The sequence below is a fragment of the Malaya genurostris genome, chromosome 3 (genome assembly GCF_030247185.1).
Source record: "Malaya genurostris strain Urasoe2022 chromosome 3, Malgen_1.1, whole genome shotgun sequence".
Lineage (NCBI taxonomy): Eukaryota > Metazoa > Arthropoda > Insecta > Diptera > Culicidae > Malaya > Malaya genurostris.
Window position 1 is genome coordinate 135,241,935 of NC_080572.1, and position 17,700 is coordinate 135,259,634.

General features: G+C 37.8%; 1 protein-coding gene across 4 annotated transcripts in view; it reads right to left on the reverse strand.

Annotated features, from left to right (window-relative positions):
- Window positions 1-7,516: 7,516 nt before the first annotated feature.
- LOC131439381 (probable ubiquitin carboxyl-terminal hydrolase FAF) overlaps window positions 7,517-17,700 on the reverse strand; it is a 466,389-nt gene continuing 456,205 nt past the window's right edge. For all 4 annotated transcript variants that reach the window (XM_058610309.1, XM_058610308.1, XM_058610311.1 and 1 more), the window contains one exon: window positions 7,517-7,880. In XM_058610309.1, the coding sequence (XP_058466292.1) occupies window positions 7,701-7,880 (180 nt within the window). In that variant the 3' untranslated portion in view covers window positions 7,517-7,700. The remainder of the gene's footprint in view (window positions 7,881-17,700) is intronic.

Sequence of the window (17,700 nt, forward strand, 5' to 3'; positions counted from 1 at the left end):
GAGACTTCTCATAAAACGAGTCTAGAATCATTCCTAGCTTCAGTGGACCATATACCACTCTTATATTTACCTGACCAAACAAATATTCCCAGTGAAGAGTGGATACATTGCAACATGACAGGTACACTAGTGTCTGCAGCAGTTGGATGTAAGACTGATTGCTACGTGGAGTAGTCAATCCGTTGTCGGGCCCAAGCCAGGCGCTTTTGGAACAATTGACATTCTGCGCTCCAACATGTGTGCTTAATATCCAATTGCTCATCCGGGGGAAGCTTTTGTTGCTGATTTAGGTTGTGACAATTTATACATTTTAGAGAATTCGATTGGCATTCCTGCACTTCATGTTCTCCTGCACATTTTGGACAGCATCGTTGTTTTTCACATGTAGATGCTTTGTGACCATACTCAGAGCAGTTGAAGCAGCGTAAGACGTTGATTGCTTCAATTACTCTACACCTCTTCCAGCCAATGTTAACGCGTTGAAGCTTTATAATTGTTTCAAAAGTGACTTCCAAGACTACCGTCACAGCATTATTTTTCCGAGCATTTTTTTATGCGAATTATTTGAATCTCGGCGGAATCGGGCAAATCGTTTTGTTTTCTAAGCCGATCGTCAAGATTAGTAAGCACAGTGTCTTCGTCAAGCCCCAAAATTTTGACTCGTGGTCTGAAAGCCTTCTGAATTTCGATGTCGTAGTTTTCCGCAAGTACCGTCTGTGCTGCAGAAACTAAGCTTACAGCGTTTTCTTTGGTATCACAACGTATTGTAACCTCACCACTGCCCCGGTGGCAGACATTCCTTAATGCGAATTTGACAGGATCAAGCTTGTTTGGTATATCGCGCATAGTAAAATCAGCAGTTTGACTATTCTTTGGCTTAAATAAAACGGTCTGTTCCAGTTTTGCGACTACTCTAGTTTTAGACAGGGGAGCCTTAGCAGGGCTTCGCAGTTTAATTGGCGATTTTTCAGGAGTATTAGCTGGATCGATATTTTGTTTATCACACATTAAACGTATTTTACCAGATCTCAATAAACCACATTCTTCTTCGTCGGTGAGATTTTATGTTGCTTTCCGTTTTGAGTTTGGCATTTGAGATTTTGTCACTGAAGCGTACGACTTCTTAGAAGATGTAGCAGAACTAAGAATATTTGATGTAGCCGAAAGATTGGAGTTTGAAATTCGTTCGTTAGCAAGCGCTTGATTGATCGCTGTCAAGATTTTCGTTTCGAAGCGTTGTTCGAGTTTTATAAACTCATTCCGCATGCCTACTTTTATTTTATCCTCGAGATTCGTAACGAAAGCGGTTGTGTCATTGATTTTTAAAAGCATTTCCCTACAGGTTTTCTGCACATCATTACGACAGGTTTGTTTACGTCTGCACGCAAAACACATATACTATAAAACAACATTCTCCCGCAAAGCACAAATGCCAGCCGCGTTGATATCCGAACATTTTACATGGAGAATCTGCTCACAACCGCCAAAGCAGTAAACTCTATCATTTTCAGACACAATTTTTAAAGCACACACATTACAAGTGACCGATGTCATAGGTAATCGGTTATTAGCCTTCCACCGCTTCTTCACTCAGCAGAGACACAGGCCGCACTTAAACGAAATGAGTCACTAATTACGGTTACTAAATGCACGTATATTCTACTATTCGTTGGCATAATTTCGTGTAAATGTGTAATCGGTATCACTGTGAATTGATGATTTATAAGACGGGAACATAAACAAACAATCCATTCCAAATGTAAACTGTATAATGTGTAATAATTCAACCATCATGGGGACAGACGATACACCTAACAAAACTGGACAACCAACCAATCATAATACTTGACCACGATATTGGACTGATACAAACTAGTAATTACTATTATATTCACCACTTTAATGTAACGGCTATCAAAACGCATATAAATGATTTGAAGTATGCATACAAAGAACTAACTACTAATCAATTTACACCACTCATCATACAACAATTTGAGGAGATAGGTCAAACTCTTAGGAAAATATCCATAACAAACAGGCAGAAACGATGGGATAGATTAGGAACTATATGGAAATTCATCGCTGTCAGTCCAGACACTGACGATCTAAAACTAATAAATTCTTCCATTAACAACTTTGTCACGACAAAAAACCTTCAGGTAAAAATCAATAGAGAATTAACACTTCAGATAAAAGAGACTATCTTTAAAACTAGAGACGCACTTAAGCTGTTTAATGCAAAATCCTCTGAATCTCATACCATAAATATTCTAATGAAACTTGAATACTTGCAATCAAAACTACTACAAATTATAGAGACAATAGTTTTAGCTAAGCTAGGAGTTTTGAACATTCAAATATTAACCGGAAGAGAACTAAAAATCCTATCAGAAGATCTAGCTAGGGAATGCTTGATCACACACACACACACAACTGCCGAAATCATCTCCTACGTCACCGCATCAATCGCCACGAATCATCAGGAGGTCGTATGATTGATAAAAGCACCCAAATTAGACAACGGAATCTTCCATGAAGTTCACCCTATCATTACAAATCATAGCCAAATTCATTTGCCCCAACGAAATTATCTCATCTCTAAGAATGAATGCTTCGCCATAAAATCATTAGATCGTATCATTTTCAACAAACATGAAATTAATATACACGAACACGCAGAACACGATACACATTTCGGCATGTTGCTAATTGTGACAACGTGTGCAGAACGCACGGTAGCTAGGGTATTGTTAGTTTAATTTTTCGGAATAAAAGTTAGTCTTGATTTAGCCTTAAGCTGAAATTGACGTTTTTTAAAAAGAAATCCAAGGACTCGATTTCTTAACTCGCGTACCAACTCGGTCTGTTGTAGAACTGTGTCTACCACAGCTCAGGATGGCGGACATGGTGAACGCGTATGCATGGATTGCAATAGAACGCAGGTTCGAGCCCTGCCTCTGAGAGCATCTTGCTAGATCATCGATAGGTGTTTGGCGTATAACGAGTTACATAAGTGTTAGGCTGTCGAAAAAAGGAATACTAGATCGTTGAATGAATCTTTTGGCGCGCAATGAGTTTTGTGTGAATTCATGTGGTTCGTCATTTCGAGCCACTTGCTTAATTGGGTATCAACTTGCCAAATGATTAAATGACGCATATGAGTGTTCTAGCTATACCGTAAACAGGATCAAAACTTCTGATATTGTTTACCAGAAGATGCATTCTGTGCAATGTAATCAGTTAGATGTTTATTGTTGGCCATCGTAGGCGTGAGTTGAACAAATCACCTTATAAACAGAACGATTTTTGTACGAATCAATGATAAGATGCTGCTGTTTAAATAATGAGATCAATCAAAGATGTTTGCCTTGCATTTAGCATGCTGAAGTTCATTCGCGTCGGGTAAATTCTGGTGGATTGAAAACCATTAGTTGTTAGATTTTATTCATTGACTTGAACGATAAGCTGCATACTGGTACAATCACTCCTCTATAACAGAAGATTAGACATTATTTTCATATAAAACTTTCTGATATAGATTCTCAGTGCCGAACTCCACCATTCATTAATTGTAGGTGGGGTACTAAACAAAATTATGTGGTGTTGACTAATGAGACGATAAAACTATTAAACGAATGCAGTGTTCATGAAAAAGTTAATGGATACAATATTTAAAAGAATGGTAACTTGAGCTTTCGAATGTCCAAGAATTACTTTATCATTCGATTTTTTAACAAAACTAACCATAGTACTCAAGGAGGAGTAAGAATTTGAAGATAAAGTGTGGAAAAATTCGACGTAACAAGGTTCATTTAAGTAAGAAGAAAATTTCTCGCATCTAAACTTTTACCGTCTACCAGAGGAGTCGAACTTAGCGAGAAGTGACGAACTACAAGTCACGAGGGCAGCTTTTGTAAATTTGTGGAATCAATTTAAAGTAGTCATTTCAGTTATTTTTGCTTCACTTTTTATTCCATATGTCGAAACCATAGTTTGAGAGAGATCAACAATCGCTATTCGATGCACAATCTCAAATGATGATATGGCGATCGGTGTATTCGCTTAATTTTTGCGTAACAAAAGCTTTTAACACATTCACAATTTTTTTATGAATTCATCGCAGCCAAGTAATCAGAAAAATAATGGAAAGATACATTCACAGCATAATTTTTAACAATTCTACTGCCCGAAAACATTAATTAAAAAGCGCTCTCAGTCTACACACCATGAAAACCATCATAAAGATATTCGATTGACGTTTTCAAACACAAAACTCCAACTTTATCTTTATCATACATTTTTCCAGAAAACTATAGACATCCCTCGATAACATATCTTTATGATAACTTTTGACACTGTATTGAATTTTCATCCTTTCTTTTATTATTCTTTCATTACATCCATCAGCAACGCGTAAAAAACTGACACCCGCTCTAGTTCTTTTACTGCCGTAACCGAACTTCATGTGTGATACTCGCGACGTTCAGGGCCGCCGAGATGGGGGTTTCCCCCCGGGCCCGGACTTTTTAGGAGGCCCGTAAGTTCGAAGATTTAAAATTTTTTGTTGTTGCTCATAATGGAACATACCTTGGGGCCTTTTCTTTTTTTTTGCTCGTTCAATCCTCTAGGTGTTTTCGAAGGGGGCCCGTATTGAATTCCCCCGGGCCCGGATTTGACTCTCGGCGGCCCTGATTACTACCATGAACTACATATATACATATACATATATGAACATATACATATACACTTCATATAAATATATGAACTACATATATGTATATGTAGTGTATATGTATATGTTACAACATATACACTACATATACATATATGAACTACATACCAATAAGTTCTTGCTTTGTTGCTTTCTAGGTTGTACCCGAAGTATGATCGTGTATGTATGGTTGAAAGTCATTTCCTCCTTCGTTCCTTTGATTTCTAAGCCCGCTTGAGTTGCACAAACTACTAGAACAAAGCACTATGCGTTTACTTGTAACAGAACTTGATGGGGACGCATGGTCGACTGTTATTTATTTTTTAGAAAAAATCAAATATTATGGTCGTCCACATTTTTAAAAAATATGAAAACCTACAACTTTAACATGTGCAAAAACTTTTTATTTAACACTTAAAAATCCAGGGTGGTGCAAAAATTGGAAAAGGGAAAAAATATGTTTCAAAATTTTCAAGTCTTTTTGCCTTTCTCTATAGAAAGGTATTAGAATTGCTGGAAAAACCGACTTTCGAACGGAGCCTCGGAGACCCATAGTGTTATATACCATTCGACTCAGTTCGTCGAGATCGGAAAATGTCTGTGTGTGTGTGTGTATGCATGTATGTATGTGTGTGTGTGTGCACTTTTCGAAGATATTTGAACGCGCTCAATTTTCTCAGAGATGGCTGAACCGATTTTAACAAACTTGGGCTCGATTGAAAGCTACTGTCGGGCCATTGATCAAGTTCGAAGATCAAATGGTTGTGACTTTTGGTTCCAGATATATGATTGTATAAGTGACGTAACCGACAAAAAGCGTTGTATTTGAACGCGCTCAATTTTCTCAGAGATGGCTGATCCGATTTTAACAAACTTGGGCTCGATTGAAAGCTACTGTCGGGCCATTGATCAAGTTCGAAGATCAAATGGTTGTGACTTTTGGTTCCAGATATATGATTGTATAAGTGACGTAACCGACAAAACACGTTGATTTTTACCGCTCTTATATATATAAGGGTGCCAAAATTTTGGGATCACCTCTATTTTCGTTAAGTTCTAGTGCTCAAAAGGCTCGAAAAAAGCCTTCATGCAAAATTTGACCTAAATCGGACATGCTTAAGGGGTGCTGCCCGGTGGTAAAGGTTTGACAATTTTCGATCTTGAAAAAGCACCATAGGGGGGAGTACATGAAATTTCCAAAATCGAAAATTTTTTTTGATGCCAAAACTCTTAAAACTGCATAAAACATCGAAATTTAGTGTCATCTCAAAAAAAATTTTTTTTGACAAAATCAACTTTCTGGGACTTTTCATGTTTTCATATGTTTTCTAAGTCCCAAAAAGTCGATTTTTCCAAAAATTTTTTTTTCGAGATGACACTAAATCTCGACGTTTCATGCAATTCTAAGCCTTTTGGCATCAAAAATTTTTTTTCGATTTCGAAAATTTCATGTACTCCCCCCTATGGTGATTTTTCAAGATATATGAAAATTTCACTAAGTGGACTAAGAAGGCTTTTTTTAGATTAGCATCACTGTTCTCATACAAATAGGCAACGCAAATGTCAAGCACTAGTTTGGAAAAATGATGCTGACTGTGTGACATAAACACTGAAGCATGCTTTTGTGAACTACTCGAATCAATCTGAATCAATTGGCGTCTAAAATTATTTTATAAATGTATGAAACATATTTTCATGAGACTGTTATGAAAGAAGAGAAAGGCATTATCACACCACTAGGTGGATTAAGAAGGGTTTTTAATGGAAGAAATACATCTTCAAAAATTTTGCAAAAAATTGTGAACCTTCCCCATAATGCTTTAAACATACCTGATTTTTTCAAATTTTTCGGAGGAGCGGTTTCTTCAAAAATCGAATAAAATAAAAATCAATTAAACCACCCTAGCAATATGATAGTTAAAGGGTTGAAACTTTGAGAAAATTGTTTCCAGTCTATGACCTTTCGGATGTGGTATAACAATATGAATTCTCTTTAGGGGCAGATTTCACATGCTTATCCTGCTGTAGCCTTTTGTGATAGAGTTAAATGAATAGTGTGAAACGGGAACGATTTTTAATGTTATTTCGTAAATCATACTTTCAAAGCAGGGGCCTTACATCAACATGCTGGAATGCGTAATTTTATATTATTGGCCTTCACCTTGGGCCATTGCATTGCAAAATTTATCAACATTTCTACAATATTCTTTTTGTCTTCAGAACCAGATCTACGACTATTGCTACAAAATAAGCTTTACCTTAATCACTTAAAATTAACTTTGATTATATCCATGATATCCATACTACCCATTGCAACTGCAAGAAATTGTACCATCTTCATTTTTGTCGTGTGGAGTGTAGATCTATGATATACGTATCTAACATGAAGTAGGTAATATACAAATTTCTAACACCAGGAAACTTGGTTTACTCTTGATCCTTAATGGTTCGACCAAATGTTTTCATCAATGTCAGCCACCAGTGTAATAAGAGAAGAAATGTGAACTCGACACCTGCTGAAAAGATGAATTGTCGCGGGATACGCAAATCATATATGATTAACAGATAAATTTGTGCTTTATTAAACCTTCCGAAAACCAAATTACCCGCTTTTGTGGTTTTATCTACTTGTTCTCAGGTTGAATCGTGTTTATACACTCTGCTAATATTCATAAAAACCCCTGTAGAGAATTCCTTTATAATTTTCTTTCTCGGCACATCTATTTACCGTTGAAAAATGAGCATATAGTATCAAGTAAACTATTTTAGGATTTTCTTTTTGATTGAATAACAAAATATCAGTTTAATTTTTAATTACGCTATTAATAATTGATTTTTTGGTTCTGAAATTTAAATAACTTATATAAATAATATAATTTATACACATTTCTTTCCGATTTCCGGTGTTTATACGTAGTCATATGGTGTACATAACATACGTAGTCGCAATATGAACATAACAGCAAAATGAACGTTGCAGTAAATCCTAGGTCTGCTGATCCATACCGCAGGTTAACAAATTGTTAGGTATTGTACTAGATGTCGATGAATCCGGAGATGATGTACTTTTATTCTGACTAATGAGCTCGGATGCATTTTTCTCAGGTATTATCAGAATTGTATCTTTCTCCAACATGGTTTCTGGCCAAGCTTTAGTTGTTAAGTTCTTGAAATGAGATAAATAAATAATATATTTGTATGCATTCGATCATGTTTAGCTAAGTGATAGAAAAGTTGATTTTTATTCCTTTTCGAGTTAGCAAGACTCAGGGTTGGTATTTCCGGGTTATATACATTCTATACCATACCATCTAAGCTACGTTCCCCACTTCAGGGGTTATATACAAAGTTTGGGCTAAGAGATAAGGGAATATTCTAAAATACAAAAAATGATTTTCACAACATCTGTGTGAAATATCATTTGCATCGAAGCACTGGATATCAAATGTAGTTCGCAGCGCGCTGTATCTATACACAAGCTCCTAGCGTGCAAAATTTCAAACATGCAAAAATTCGTAGACAGTTTAGATTTTCATCAGTAGCATTCATTTTCTGTTTAGATTTTTAAATGATAATCAATCATTTATCAGAGACCATAAGCATGTCATTTTTTATAATTTTTTTTTAATTCTACTTTTTTTTGCCTTTCTCATATATAAATGCTATGCAATCACTGTGAAAACCGAGTTTTAAACGATGGCGGGAGGGCCGAATGTCATATAACACTCGACGAACTTAGCGAATCTCTCTCTCTCCCATATATATTCGTAGGAAGAAAACTTAACACGCCTTCACAAACGATGCACACACCGGAGCTGATTACTTACTCACTTCCTTCAGATATAGCGTAACCGATTTTCACAAACTTAGGTTCGAACAAAATCCTTATGGTCCCATACAAAGTGAAGAATGTTAAAAATTTACATCGCGACTTTAAGCGGCGAAGCAAAAATCGTAAAAAGATTTCTAAACTAGGCTCCAAACTATTCCAACCGTTAGTCATTGTTAGTAGACGGCCTATCAAATGAATTCCGGCTATCCTGGGATCCGATTTCCGATTCTGGAAGCGCCGAAAATAGTATTGAAATACTCCTAAATGAAACTCAGACTATTTTTCTCAGAGATGGTTAAGCGTTTAAAATTTTATACCGCCACATTCTTTTTAACTAGATTCAAAACTATTTCAACTTGTGGTCATATTTATTGCCGAAAAGTTCTCACTCACTTTTCTTCAAGATGGCCAAATCGATTTTCACAAACTTAGAGATTCCAAGGATAAGGTCTTACCATGGATTCGTTGTGGATATTACTTTCGATTATGGAACTGTAGGATGTTTTGATTCGTAGATTTTGCGACATTAACTTCGAACATACTTTCCTGTTTCAATTCAATGAACAGTTGTTTTTATAACTCTGCAATCATATTTATAACAGTATGAGTAATATAAGAAAGGCAACATTACACCAGTAGGTGGATTAAAACAGGTTTTTCTTCTATAGTACCACTAGAATTTTGTCTTCCAATTTTTCAAATAAGTTTGTCCATAACACTTAAACATTCATCAACCTTCAGCTTTGTATATGATAATGAAGATGATGATAATGATGATGATGATGATGATGATGATGATGATGATGATGATGATGATGATGATGATGGTCCCACCTCATACCTCTACAAAAGTGTGAACAGAATGAGTTATCTAAATGTTAATTATTATTTTAGCATATAACACATTAATACTAGCAACACGGAACCAAGCTCATCGTCCAAAAGATCTGCTCATTGTTAGAAATATATTTAAGACAACGACCAACCTATCAACCGGTAATCTACTCGTTTGCTCGGATTACTCAATGCTTTCAGTTTGACCGAGCGGGTGGGTAGCACATAAAGCTCATTTAAATGAGAAAGTAGTATTAAGTGTCCCTACCGACTAAAACGCATTTTCTAAACAAAAGTTTTATCACTAACACTACTTGTCATATGAACTGTCTGCTATGTTAGTTTGGCAGTTGTCGTATGCTGCAAAATATGAATAAACTGAAGATTTGGTAGATTTTTATTGAAATATTTTTCTCCAAGCCACGCTCAATGAAAAAGTGTATAGAGGGCTATTTCCTAAAAGAAGTCATTTTCGAAATATGAGAAACAATATCGAGAAAATAATTGTTTCATGAGAATACACTTTTTCATGTTTTTACTTTAAAAATGCCTTACTATTCACTATACATGACCGGGTGTCAATTAAAAATTAGAAAACAAGCCGCGTTGGACTTTTGGTAATTTTGAACGCCAGTAGCTCAGTGATTTGTGGGTGGATTTATATACTAAATTTTTGTTAGAGCTGTTAGTGGATTTATATAATTCAACTACCAATCGATTCGGAAACATTTAACTTAACCATGTAGAACAACGTCGTTTCAGTATTTAAATACCATACTATTGAAAATTGGTTAGAATCGACCTATCAGATTAAATTTTCGTACACGGCAGATGGTTTCGATCGTTGGTCTGCACCTAGAATTTCATATAGTATCAGATCTGCCCCATTCGGTATAGGGAGTTTTCACGTTATGCAAGAAAAAGTATCGTTCCCTTCTGCATCTTATGAACGGTCCCACAAAAGGGCATCTATAAATATATGACATCTAACAATTTTAGCTTTAATCAATCGCCAGTCAATTCGTCATCTAACACTCGATGTGGATAGACGAATAACCTACTACGACTAATTTCGATTTTGTTTTATCTTTTATTCGCAGCTGTCTACCTACCCAAGCTATGGGTAAAACGCGCCATAGATCCGAGAAGGATCCAAAGAAAGCTAAGCGTCTGAAGCCAAGTGATGTACAGGTAAACGATCGTTTGCTGAGTAACAACCAATACGCAGATCTGCCAGTTGATGTAGAAGAGGAACTGCAGAAGAAGGAAAAAATGCCGCCTTTCTACCTGAAGGGCTTCTCACCAACTCAACGCTCGGATTTCAACACGCTGATCAGCAAAGGACTACAGGCAACAATCCGTTTATATACTGAAGGTTACAAAATAACTGTTCCGGCTTTAAACCACTACAAAGCAGTGGAATTGTACCTGAAGCAGACAAAAGCGAAATACTTCACACACGATATTGCCGCCAACAAAACTATGAAGGTAGTATTTCGAGGACTACCCGACACGATGGAAGCCGAACTAAAGCAGGCACTGTCGGAGGCTGGACTAAAGCCTGTGATGGTGTTTAAAATGAAACGACAAAAACGGACAAAAAGTATCCAGATCAACTGTACCTGGTTCATCTGGAAAAGGGCTCCATCACCTCGAGTCAACTAAAAACGATAAAATCTTTATTCCATATTATCATCGAATGGCAAAAGTATAAACCGGTACATCGGGATGTCACACAGTGCACGAACTGTTTGAACTACGGCTATGGAGCGAGGAATTGCCACATGAAAAGTCGGGGCAGGAAATGTGCCGAATCACACAATACCAACGATTGCCTACTAGATGACATCGCTGTAAAATGTGTGAACTGTGATGGCGACCATCGATCTGTTATTAAATCGTGTCCCAAACGTGCTGAGTTCACAAAAATTCGACAACAGGCGTCCCGTAAACAATCAACGCACAAGAATGTTCCACAGAATGATGAAATTTATTTCCCACGGCTCCCACCGAAGACGGATATTCCAAATTTGCCGCCACTCCCTCGCAGTAATCCAAAAGATTCAGTCGCTAGATCACAAAAAGATTCTTCCTCCAAAATCCCTCCTGGGTGGGGCAATAATCAACCACAAGCAAAGGATAACTCTGGTGACTTATTCTCTGCTGAACAACTGATCGTCATTTTTGAAACGATGACAACAAAACTACGAAACTGCAGAACGCGGTTAGATCAAATCAACGCCTTAGGCAAATTCATAATCGAATATGCAATATAATGAGTTGGTTGTAGTATATTCGAATGCTTGCTCACTCAGGAGCAAAACTGCTGAATTATCCGACTTTCTTCAAGAGAAGAATGCCGATATTGCTATGTCAACTGAAACTCATCGTAAACCTGGAATTTCTATTTTTATTTACAATTACAGGATTCACAGGCTCGACAGGACAACTACCAGAGGAGGGGGAGTTGCCATTGCCATTAAACGATCCATTCAGCACATGCTTCTGTCAGCCTTTGAATTGCAACTTATAGAAGCCATCGGAATTGAGATTACAACGACGATGGGACCCATCATCCTCATTGCAGCGTACTGCCCCAAACAAATAAATCTTCGAAATGGTACGTGTACATCATTGAAGCGAGATCTGGCTATGCTCACTCGACGACAGAACAAATTCATCATTGCTGGGGACCTGAACGCACGGCATGAACTGTGGGGAAACAAAAGACAGAATTTGAAACGGATTCGTACTTGCCGAAGATTACGAAGCTGGACAGTACAACATCCTAGCTCCGGATCAACCATCGCGACTTTACAGATCGGGAGTTCATTCCATTTTGGATATATTCATCAGCAACATCCATCTCCAGTTGTCTTCAACGAGCTCTCTTTCGACCACTTTCCAATAATATTGATGTTGAGATCTTCACCAGAAACAGTACCTATTCAAGATGAACTATTATCGCATCGACTGGGTCCAATTTCAACAAATCGACCAACTTATTAATATCGATTTGCCACTAGATTCCCCGATGGAAATCGATGCAGTTCTATCTTCCTTCCAGCTTCAATCACAGTCGCTCGTGATAGGACGGTTCCAGTACAACATATGCCGAGTTCCTCTCTTCAAATTGACAGTGTCACCAAGAAACTCATCCGACTTCGAAATATCTACCGGAGGCAGTATCAACGAACTGGCATCCTAGATAAGAAGACTTCTTATAACAACCTAACTAGGATAATCCAGGAAAGGATATCTGAGCTTCGCAACAGGAACTTCCAGCAAAAGCTTTGAACAATTCTCCCCTTCTGGTCCTTAACGAAGGTGCTTAAGAAAAAACCGAAGCCTATTCCTCCTCTGATGTCACCCCAGGACGCGGCTAAAAGAATACCTTTAATCATACCAGTAGAGAAGGCAAATGCGCTTGCCCAGCAGTTTGTGTGTTCTCACAATTTAGGACTCAACATTGTTAGTCCACATGAAAGAGCCGTTAGCGATAGCGTAGCTGAGGTTAACCAATCAGACAGCTTAGTTCCTGAGAAAAGTAGAGTCACTGCGAATGAGCTGATGGCTTTTGTGAAAAAATCCAAAAATATGAAGGCCCCCGGTTTCGACAACACATTCAACATTGAGCAGAAACATTTGAGCCTTCTTAGCTAAAATTTTTAACAGGTTCTGGGAGCTAGGTTACTTCCCTTCAAAGTGGTAGTATGCTAAAGTTATCCCAGTTTTGAAACCGGGGAAAGATCCTTCCTTTTCCAAGAGCTATCGGCCCATCAGCTTACTCTCTGCCCTATCCAAGCTGTTTGAAAAGTCAATACAAAGGCGAATTCTTGCTTTCGCAGATGAACAGGATATATTACTGGAAGAACAGTTTGGGTTCCGGAAAGGAAAGGGTTAACAACGTCATCCAGCAAAACAAATCAGTGTCCAAAACGACTGCCATGGCAATATTGGATATTAAAAAGGCATTCGATAATGTGTGGCACGATGGCCTGGTGTTTAAACTGCATCGGTATAATTTTCCCATGTATCTTATTAAAATTATCAAAAATTATCTTGCAGATAGAGCATTCCAGGTTCCTCTGAATAATGCACTTTCAGAAAGATTTACTATTCCTGCTGGTGTACCCCAAGGAAGTATCCTATCCCATCCTATACAACATTTTTACATCAGACATCCCACTTCTTCCGGGTGGAGGTGTTCTGTCACAATTTGCTGATGATACTGCCATTATATACAAAGGTCGTGTCATTAATGCTCTGAATAATATACTACAAACAGGTCTGGACGCTCTAACTGAATATTTTACAAGCTGGAAAATTGTGATCAATGCAGCAAAAACTCAGGTCATCTTGTTTCAAGATCTCCACAACTTGTTCCATCAGACGAATGCCGAATACGATTCGGTGATGAGGTCATTCAATAGTCCGACGAAGTTATCTATCTAGGACTCACCTTTGACAGACATCTGATATTCAGGTCACATGTTTACAAAATCGTTCAAAAATGCAGCATACTCATTAGGTCTCTGTATACACTGATTTGTAGAACATCTAAACAGTGCCTGAAGAACCTATAAACAAATCATCTACCCCGCAATTGAATACGCAGTCCCTGTTTGGCGGGGCTGAGCACGAACACACAAACTTAGTGAAGCGCATTCAAAGTAAGATATTAAAGATTATTCTAAATCTACCCCCTTGGACAAGGACCACTAAAGTACATGCGATGGCCTCCCTGGATATACTAGAACAAAAATTCGAACAATACTGCACAAATTTTGTAGAGAGGTGTTCAATCTCTGAAATACAAATAATTCAAAATTTGTACGTATTAGGTTAGGGATAGTTATAAGTAGGTAGATATTTTATCACTATATTAATTTTAGCTTTAATCAAACAATACTGCACAAAATTTGAAGAGAGGTGCGCAATCTCTAAAATACACATAATTCAAAGTTTGTACGCATTAGGTTAGGGATAGTTATAAGTAGGTAGATATTTTATTATTATATTAATTTTAGCTATAATCAATCGCCAGTCGCCAACGAAGCAGACAGCTTGTCGCTCGCTGGATGTTTATTTGTTGTGGTGTGTCATTTTCTTCCATCTGCTACACACCATGTTCGCTTGAGTAGCTAGAACAGTTATGGAAAATCATGCACGACTACGGATTCCCGGACAAACTGATACGATTGGTCAATGCTACGGTGGATCGAGTGATGTGCGTTGTTCGAGTATAGGGATAAACTCGAGTCCCTTCGAAACTCGCAGAGGGCTACGGCAAGGTTTCGTGTCTGCTTTTCAACATTGCTTTGGAAGGTGTGATAAGAAGAGCGAGGATAGACACGAGTGGCACGATTTTAAGAAAGTCCGTCCAGCTACTTGGTTTCGCTGATGATATTGACAAAATAGTACGCAACTTTGATAAGGTGGAAGATACGTACATCGGACTAAAAGCTGAGGCCAAGCGGATCGGACTAGACAATGTGTCAAAGACAAAGTACATGAAAGGCTCGAGAGAAGATAACATCAGCCACCCATTACGAGTTCTGATTGGTGGTGATGAAATCGAAATGGTCGACGAGTTCTTGTACTTGGGCTCACTGGTCACTGCCGATAATGACACCACCAGAGAAATTCAGAGACGCATATTGTCAGGAAATCGTGCTTACTTTGGACTGCGCAGGACGCTTCGATCGAGCAAAATTCGCCGTCGTACGAAGTTAACTATCTACAAAATGCTGATTAGACCGGTTATCCTCTACGGACACGAGTCCTTGACAATACTTGCGAAGGATCAACGCGCACTAGGTGTTTTTGAACGGAAGGTGATGCGAGCCATCTTCGGCGGAGTTCAGATGGAAGACGGTACGTGGAGAAGGCGAATGAACCATGAACTGCACCAGTTGCTGGGAGGACCAACCCTCGTCCAAACGGCCAAGGTCGGGCGGTTATAGTGGGCCGGGCATGTTGTTAGAATGTCGGAGAACCGGTTAAAATGATTCTCGATCATGATCCGACCGGTATAAGAAGAGGCGCGCAGCGGGCCAGATGGATCGCTCAACGATTGACAACGACCTTCGGACCCTCCGCAGCTACCGAGGCTGGCGGCGAGCAGCCATGAACCGTGTTGAATGGAGACGCCTCCTGTATACAGCAGAGATCCGCGTGGTCTACGACTGAAAGAGTAAGAGTAAGTATGTGTGCAGTGTGATGCTGTATGCCAAATATGGCTTCGTTTGTGTGCGTGTTCACCGGTGAGCGATTGGTTTGCTAGGGTTACCACCATGTTAGCTTCTCTCGCCCGGCAAGCAAAAAACCATTTGCACTTTCAGATTTTTTAGTATGAAGGAAATGTCGTTTATATGTAAAATGAAAAGGAGAGGCCCTAAATGAGAACCCTGAGGTACGCCAGCAGTTACATTAATTGGTTCAGACAGTATGTTTTGGAAGCGGACTACCTGTACACAATTCGTTAAGTATGATTTGAGCCATTCCAGAAGAGTATGTTTTATGCCATATTTTTGTAGTTTGTGTAGAAGTAATGGTATGTCAATACGGTCGAAAGCTTTGCTAAAGTCAGTGTAAAGAGTTTCTACGTGGTTGCCAGCGTCCATTGCATTCAGAGTAAATGTCATGAATTCTAAGAGATTTGTTGTAGTTGAGCGGTCTTTAAAAAAGCCATGGTTTTTGTTTGTTATTACATTTTTAAGTTGTTGAAAAAATTTTTCGTTTACAATTTTTTCAAATAATTTTGGAATGCGTGAAATAATGACTATTTTACGGTAGTTCCGAATGTTAGATTTTGCATCAGATTTAAATATGGGTACAAGGAAGAAAGATTATCATGCTTTAGGAAAAGTATGGTTATTAAGTGATAAGTTAAAAAGTAGTTGTAGTGGTAGTGTAAGTTCTTCAGCAATTTTTTTTAAAAATATTGGTGGTACTGTCTGGTCCAGGCCCTTTTGAGGCGACTAAGTTTTTCAGTGCTGTCAAAATATCATATTCTGATAGATAGTTTACAGAGATGGGGTTGGAAAATGCAGGTATGAAAGAATCATGGTCAATTTGTTGCTTTTTAGTTTAGTTTTGGTGTAGTTAAAAAAGTTCTTAGGGTAAGTCTTTATTTCGTTTTCAATTTTGCGGTTGTATTCTTCGTGTGCTGTGTTAATGACTGTTTTGAGTTGATTTCATAGATTTAAGTCATTTTGAAGATGAGCGTCACTTTTTTCTTGTTTGTAAGTTTCGTGTGCTTTTTGTTTCCTATTTTTCAAATTTTTCAGTTGTGAATTGAACCATACAGGTAATTTGCTGTTATGACTTTTTCTTCTTCTTTTCATGGGCAAAGTTTCGGCTAATATTTTGTTTATAATGTGATAGAATTTGTTTACTTCGACGTCGACATTTCCTTCTGTAGTCAGTTTGTTCCACCAATTTTTTAAACTTAGTCTACACTTGACTTCTTCAAAGTCAATTTTATTGTATTCCGGCACTTCCTCATATTCCAAGTCGTAGGGAAGGGATGCATTATGTGTAAATCTATATATATAAAAATGGATGTAAGTTTGTATGTTTGTAACGCCATAACTTCGGAAATACTGAACGGATTGCCACCAAACTTGGCACAGGTACTTCTTGTATTTCAGAGATGGTTTAAGGAGTATTATTATAGGGGAGGGAGCGTAGCAAGTGTCATAAACAAGTGGGGCTCATGGAAAAATTCATATAACTTGACAAAAATCGATATTTTCTAAAGACCATAGAAACATTTTGCATACCTTAAATATGACTATACGGGGCTGGATCTAGCAAGTGCCTTTAAAAAGAAGGGTGTAATGTTTAAAATGGCATACGTTCGAAACTACTGAACGGATGGCCACCAAACTTGGCACAGGTACTTCTTGCTCTTCTGAAAAGGTCATAAGGATATTTTGACAGGAGAGGGAGCGTAGTAAGTATTCATAACAGGGGGTCATGAAAAAGTTTGTCTAATTTGACGAGAATCGATACTTTTTCAAGACCGTAGAAACATTTTTTAAATATTAGATATTATTATATGGGGTGTGGATGTAGCAAGTGCCTTTAAAAAGGGGGGTGTAATGTCGTGAAAAAATTCATATAACTATCGATATATTTTAAAGATCTTAGAAACATTTTCCTTATCGTAGTTATGATTTGATCGGAGATGGATGTAGCAAGTGCTATTAAAAAGGGGGGTATAATGTTTGTAATGACATAACTTTTTTTTTTTTTTTTTTTTTTTTTTTTTTTTACAATTTACACAATCGGTCCACTTATTGATTTATTTATT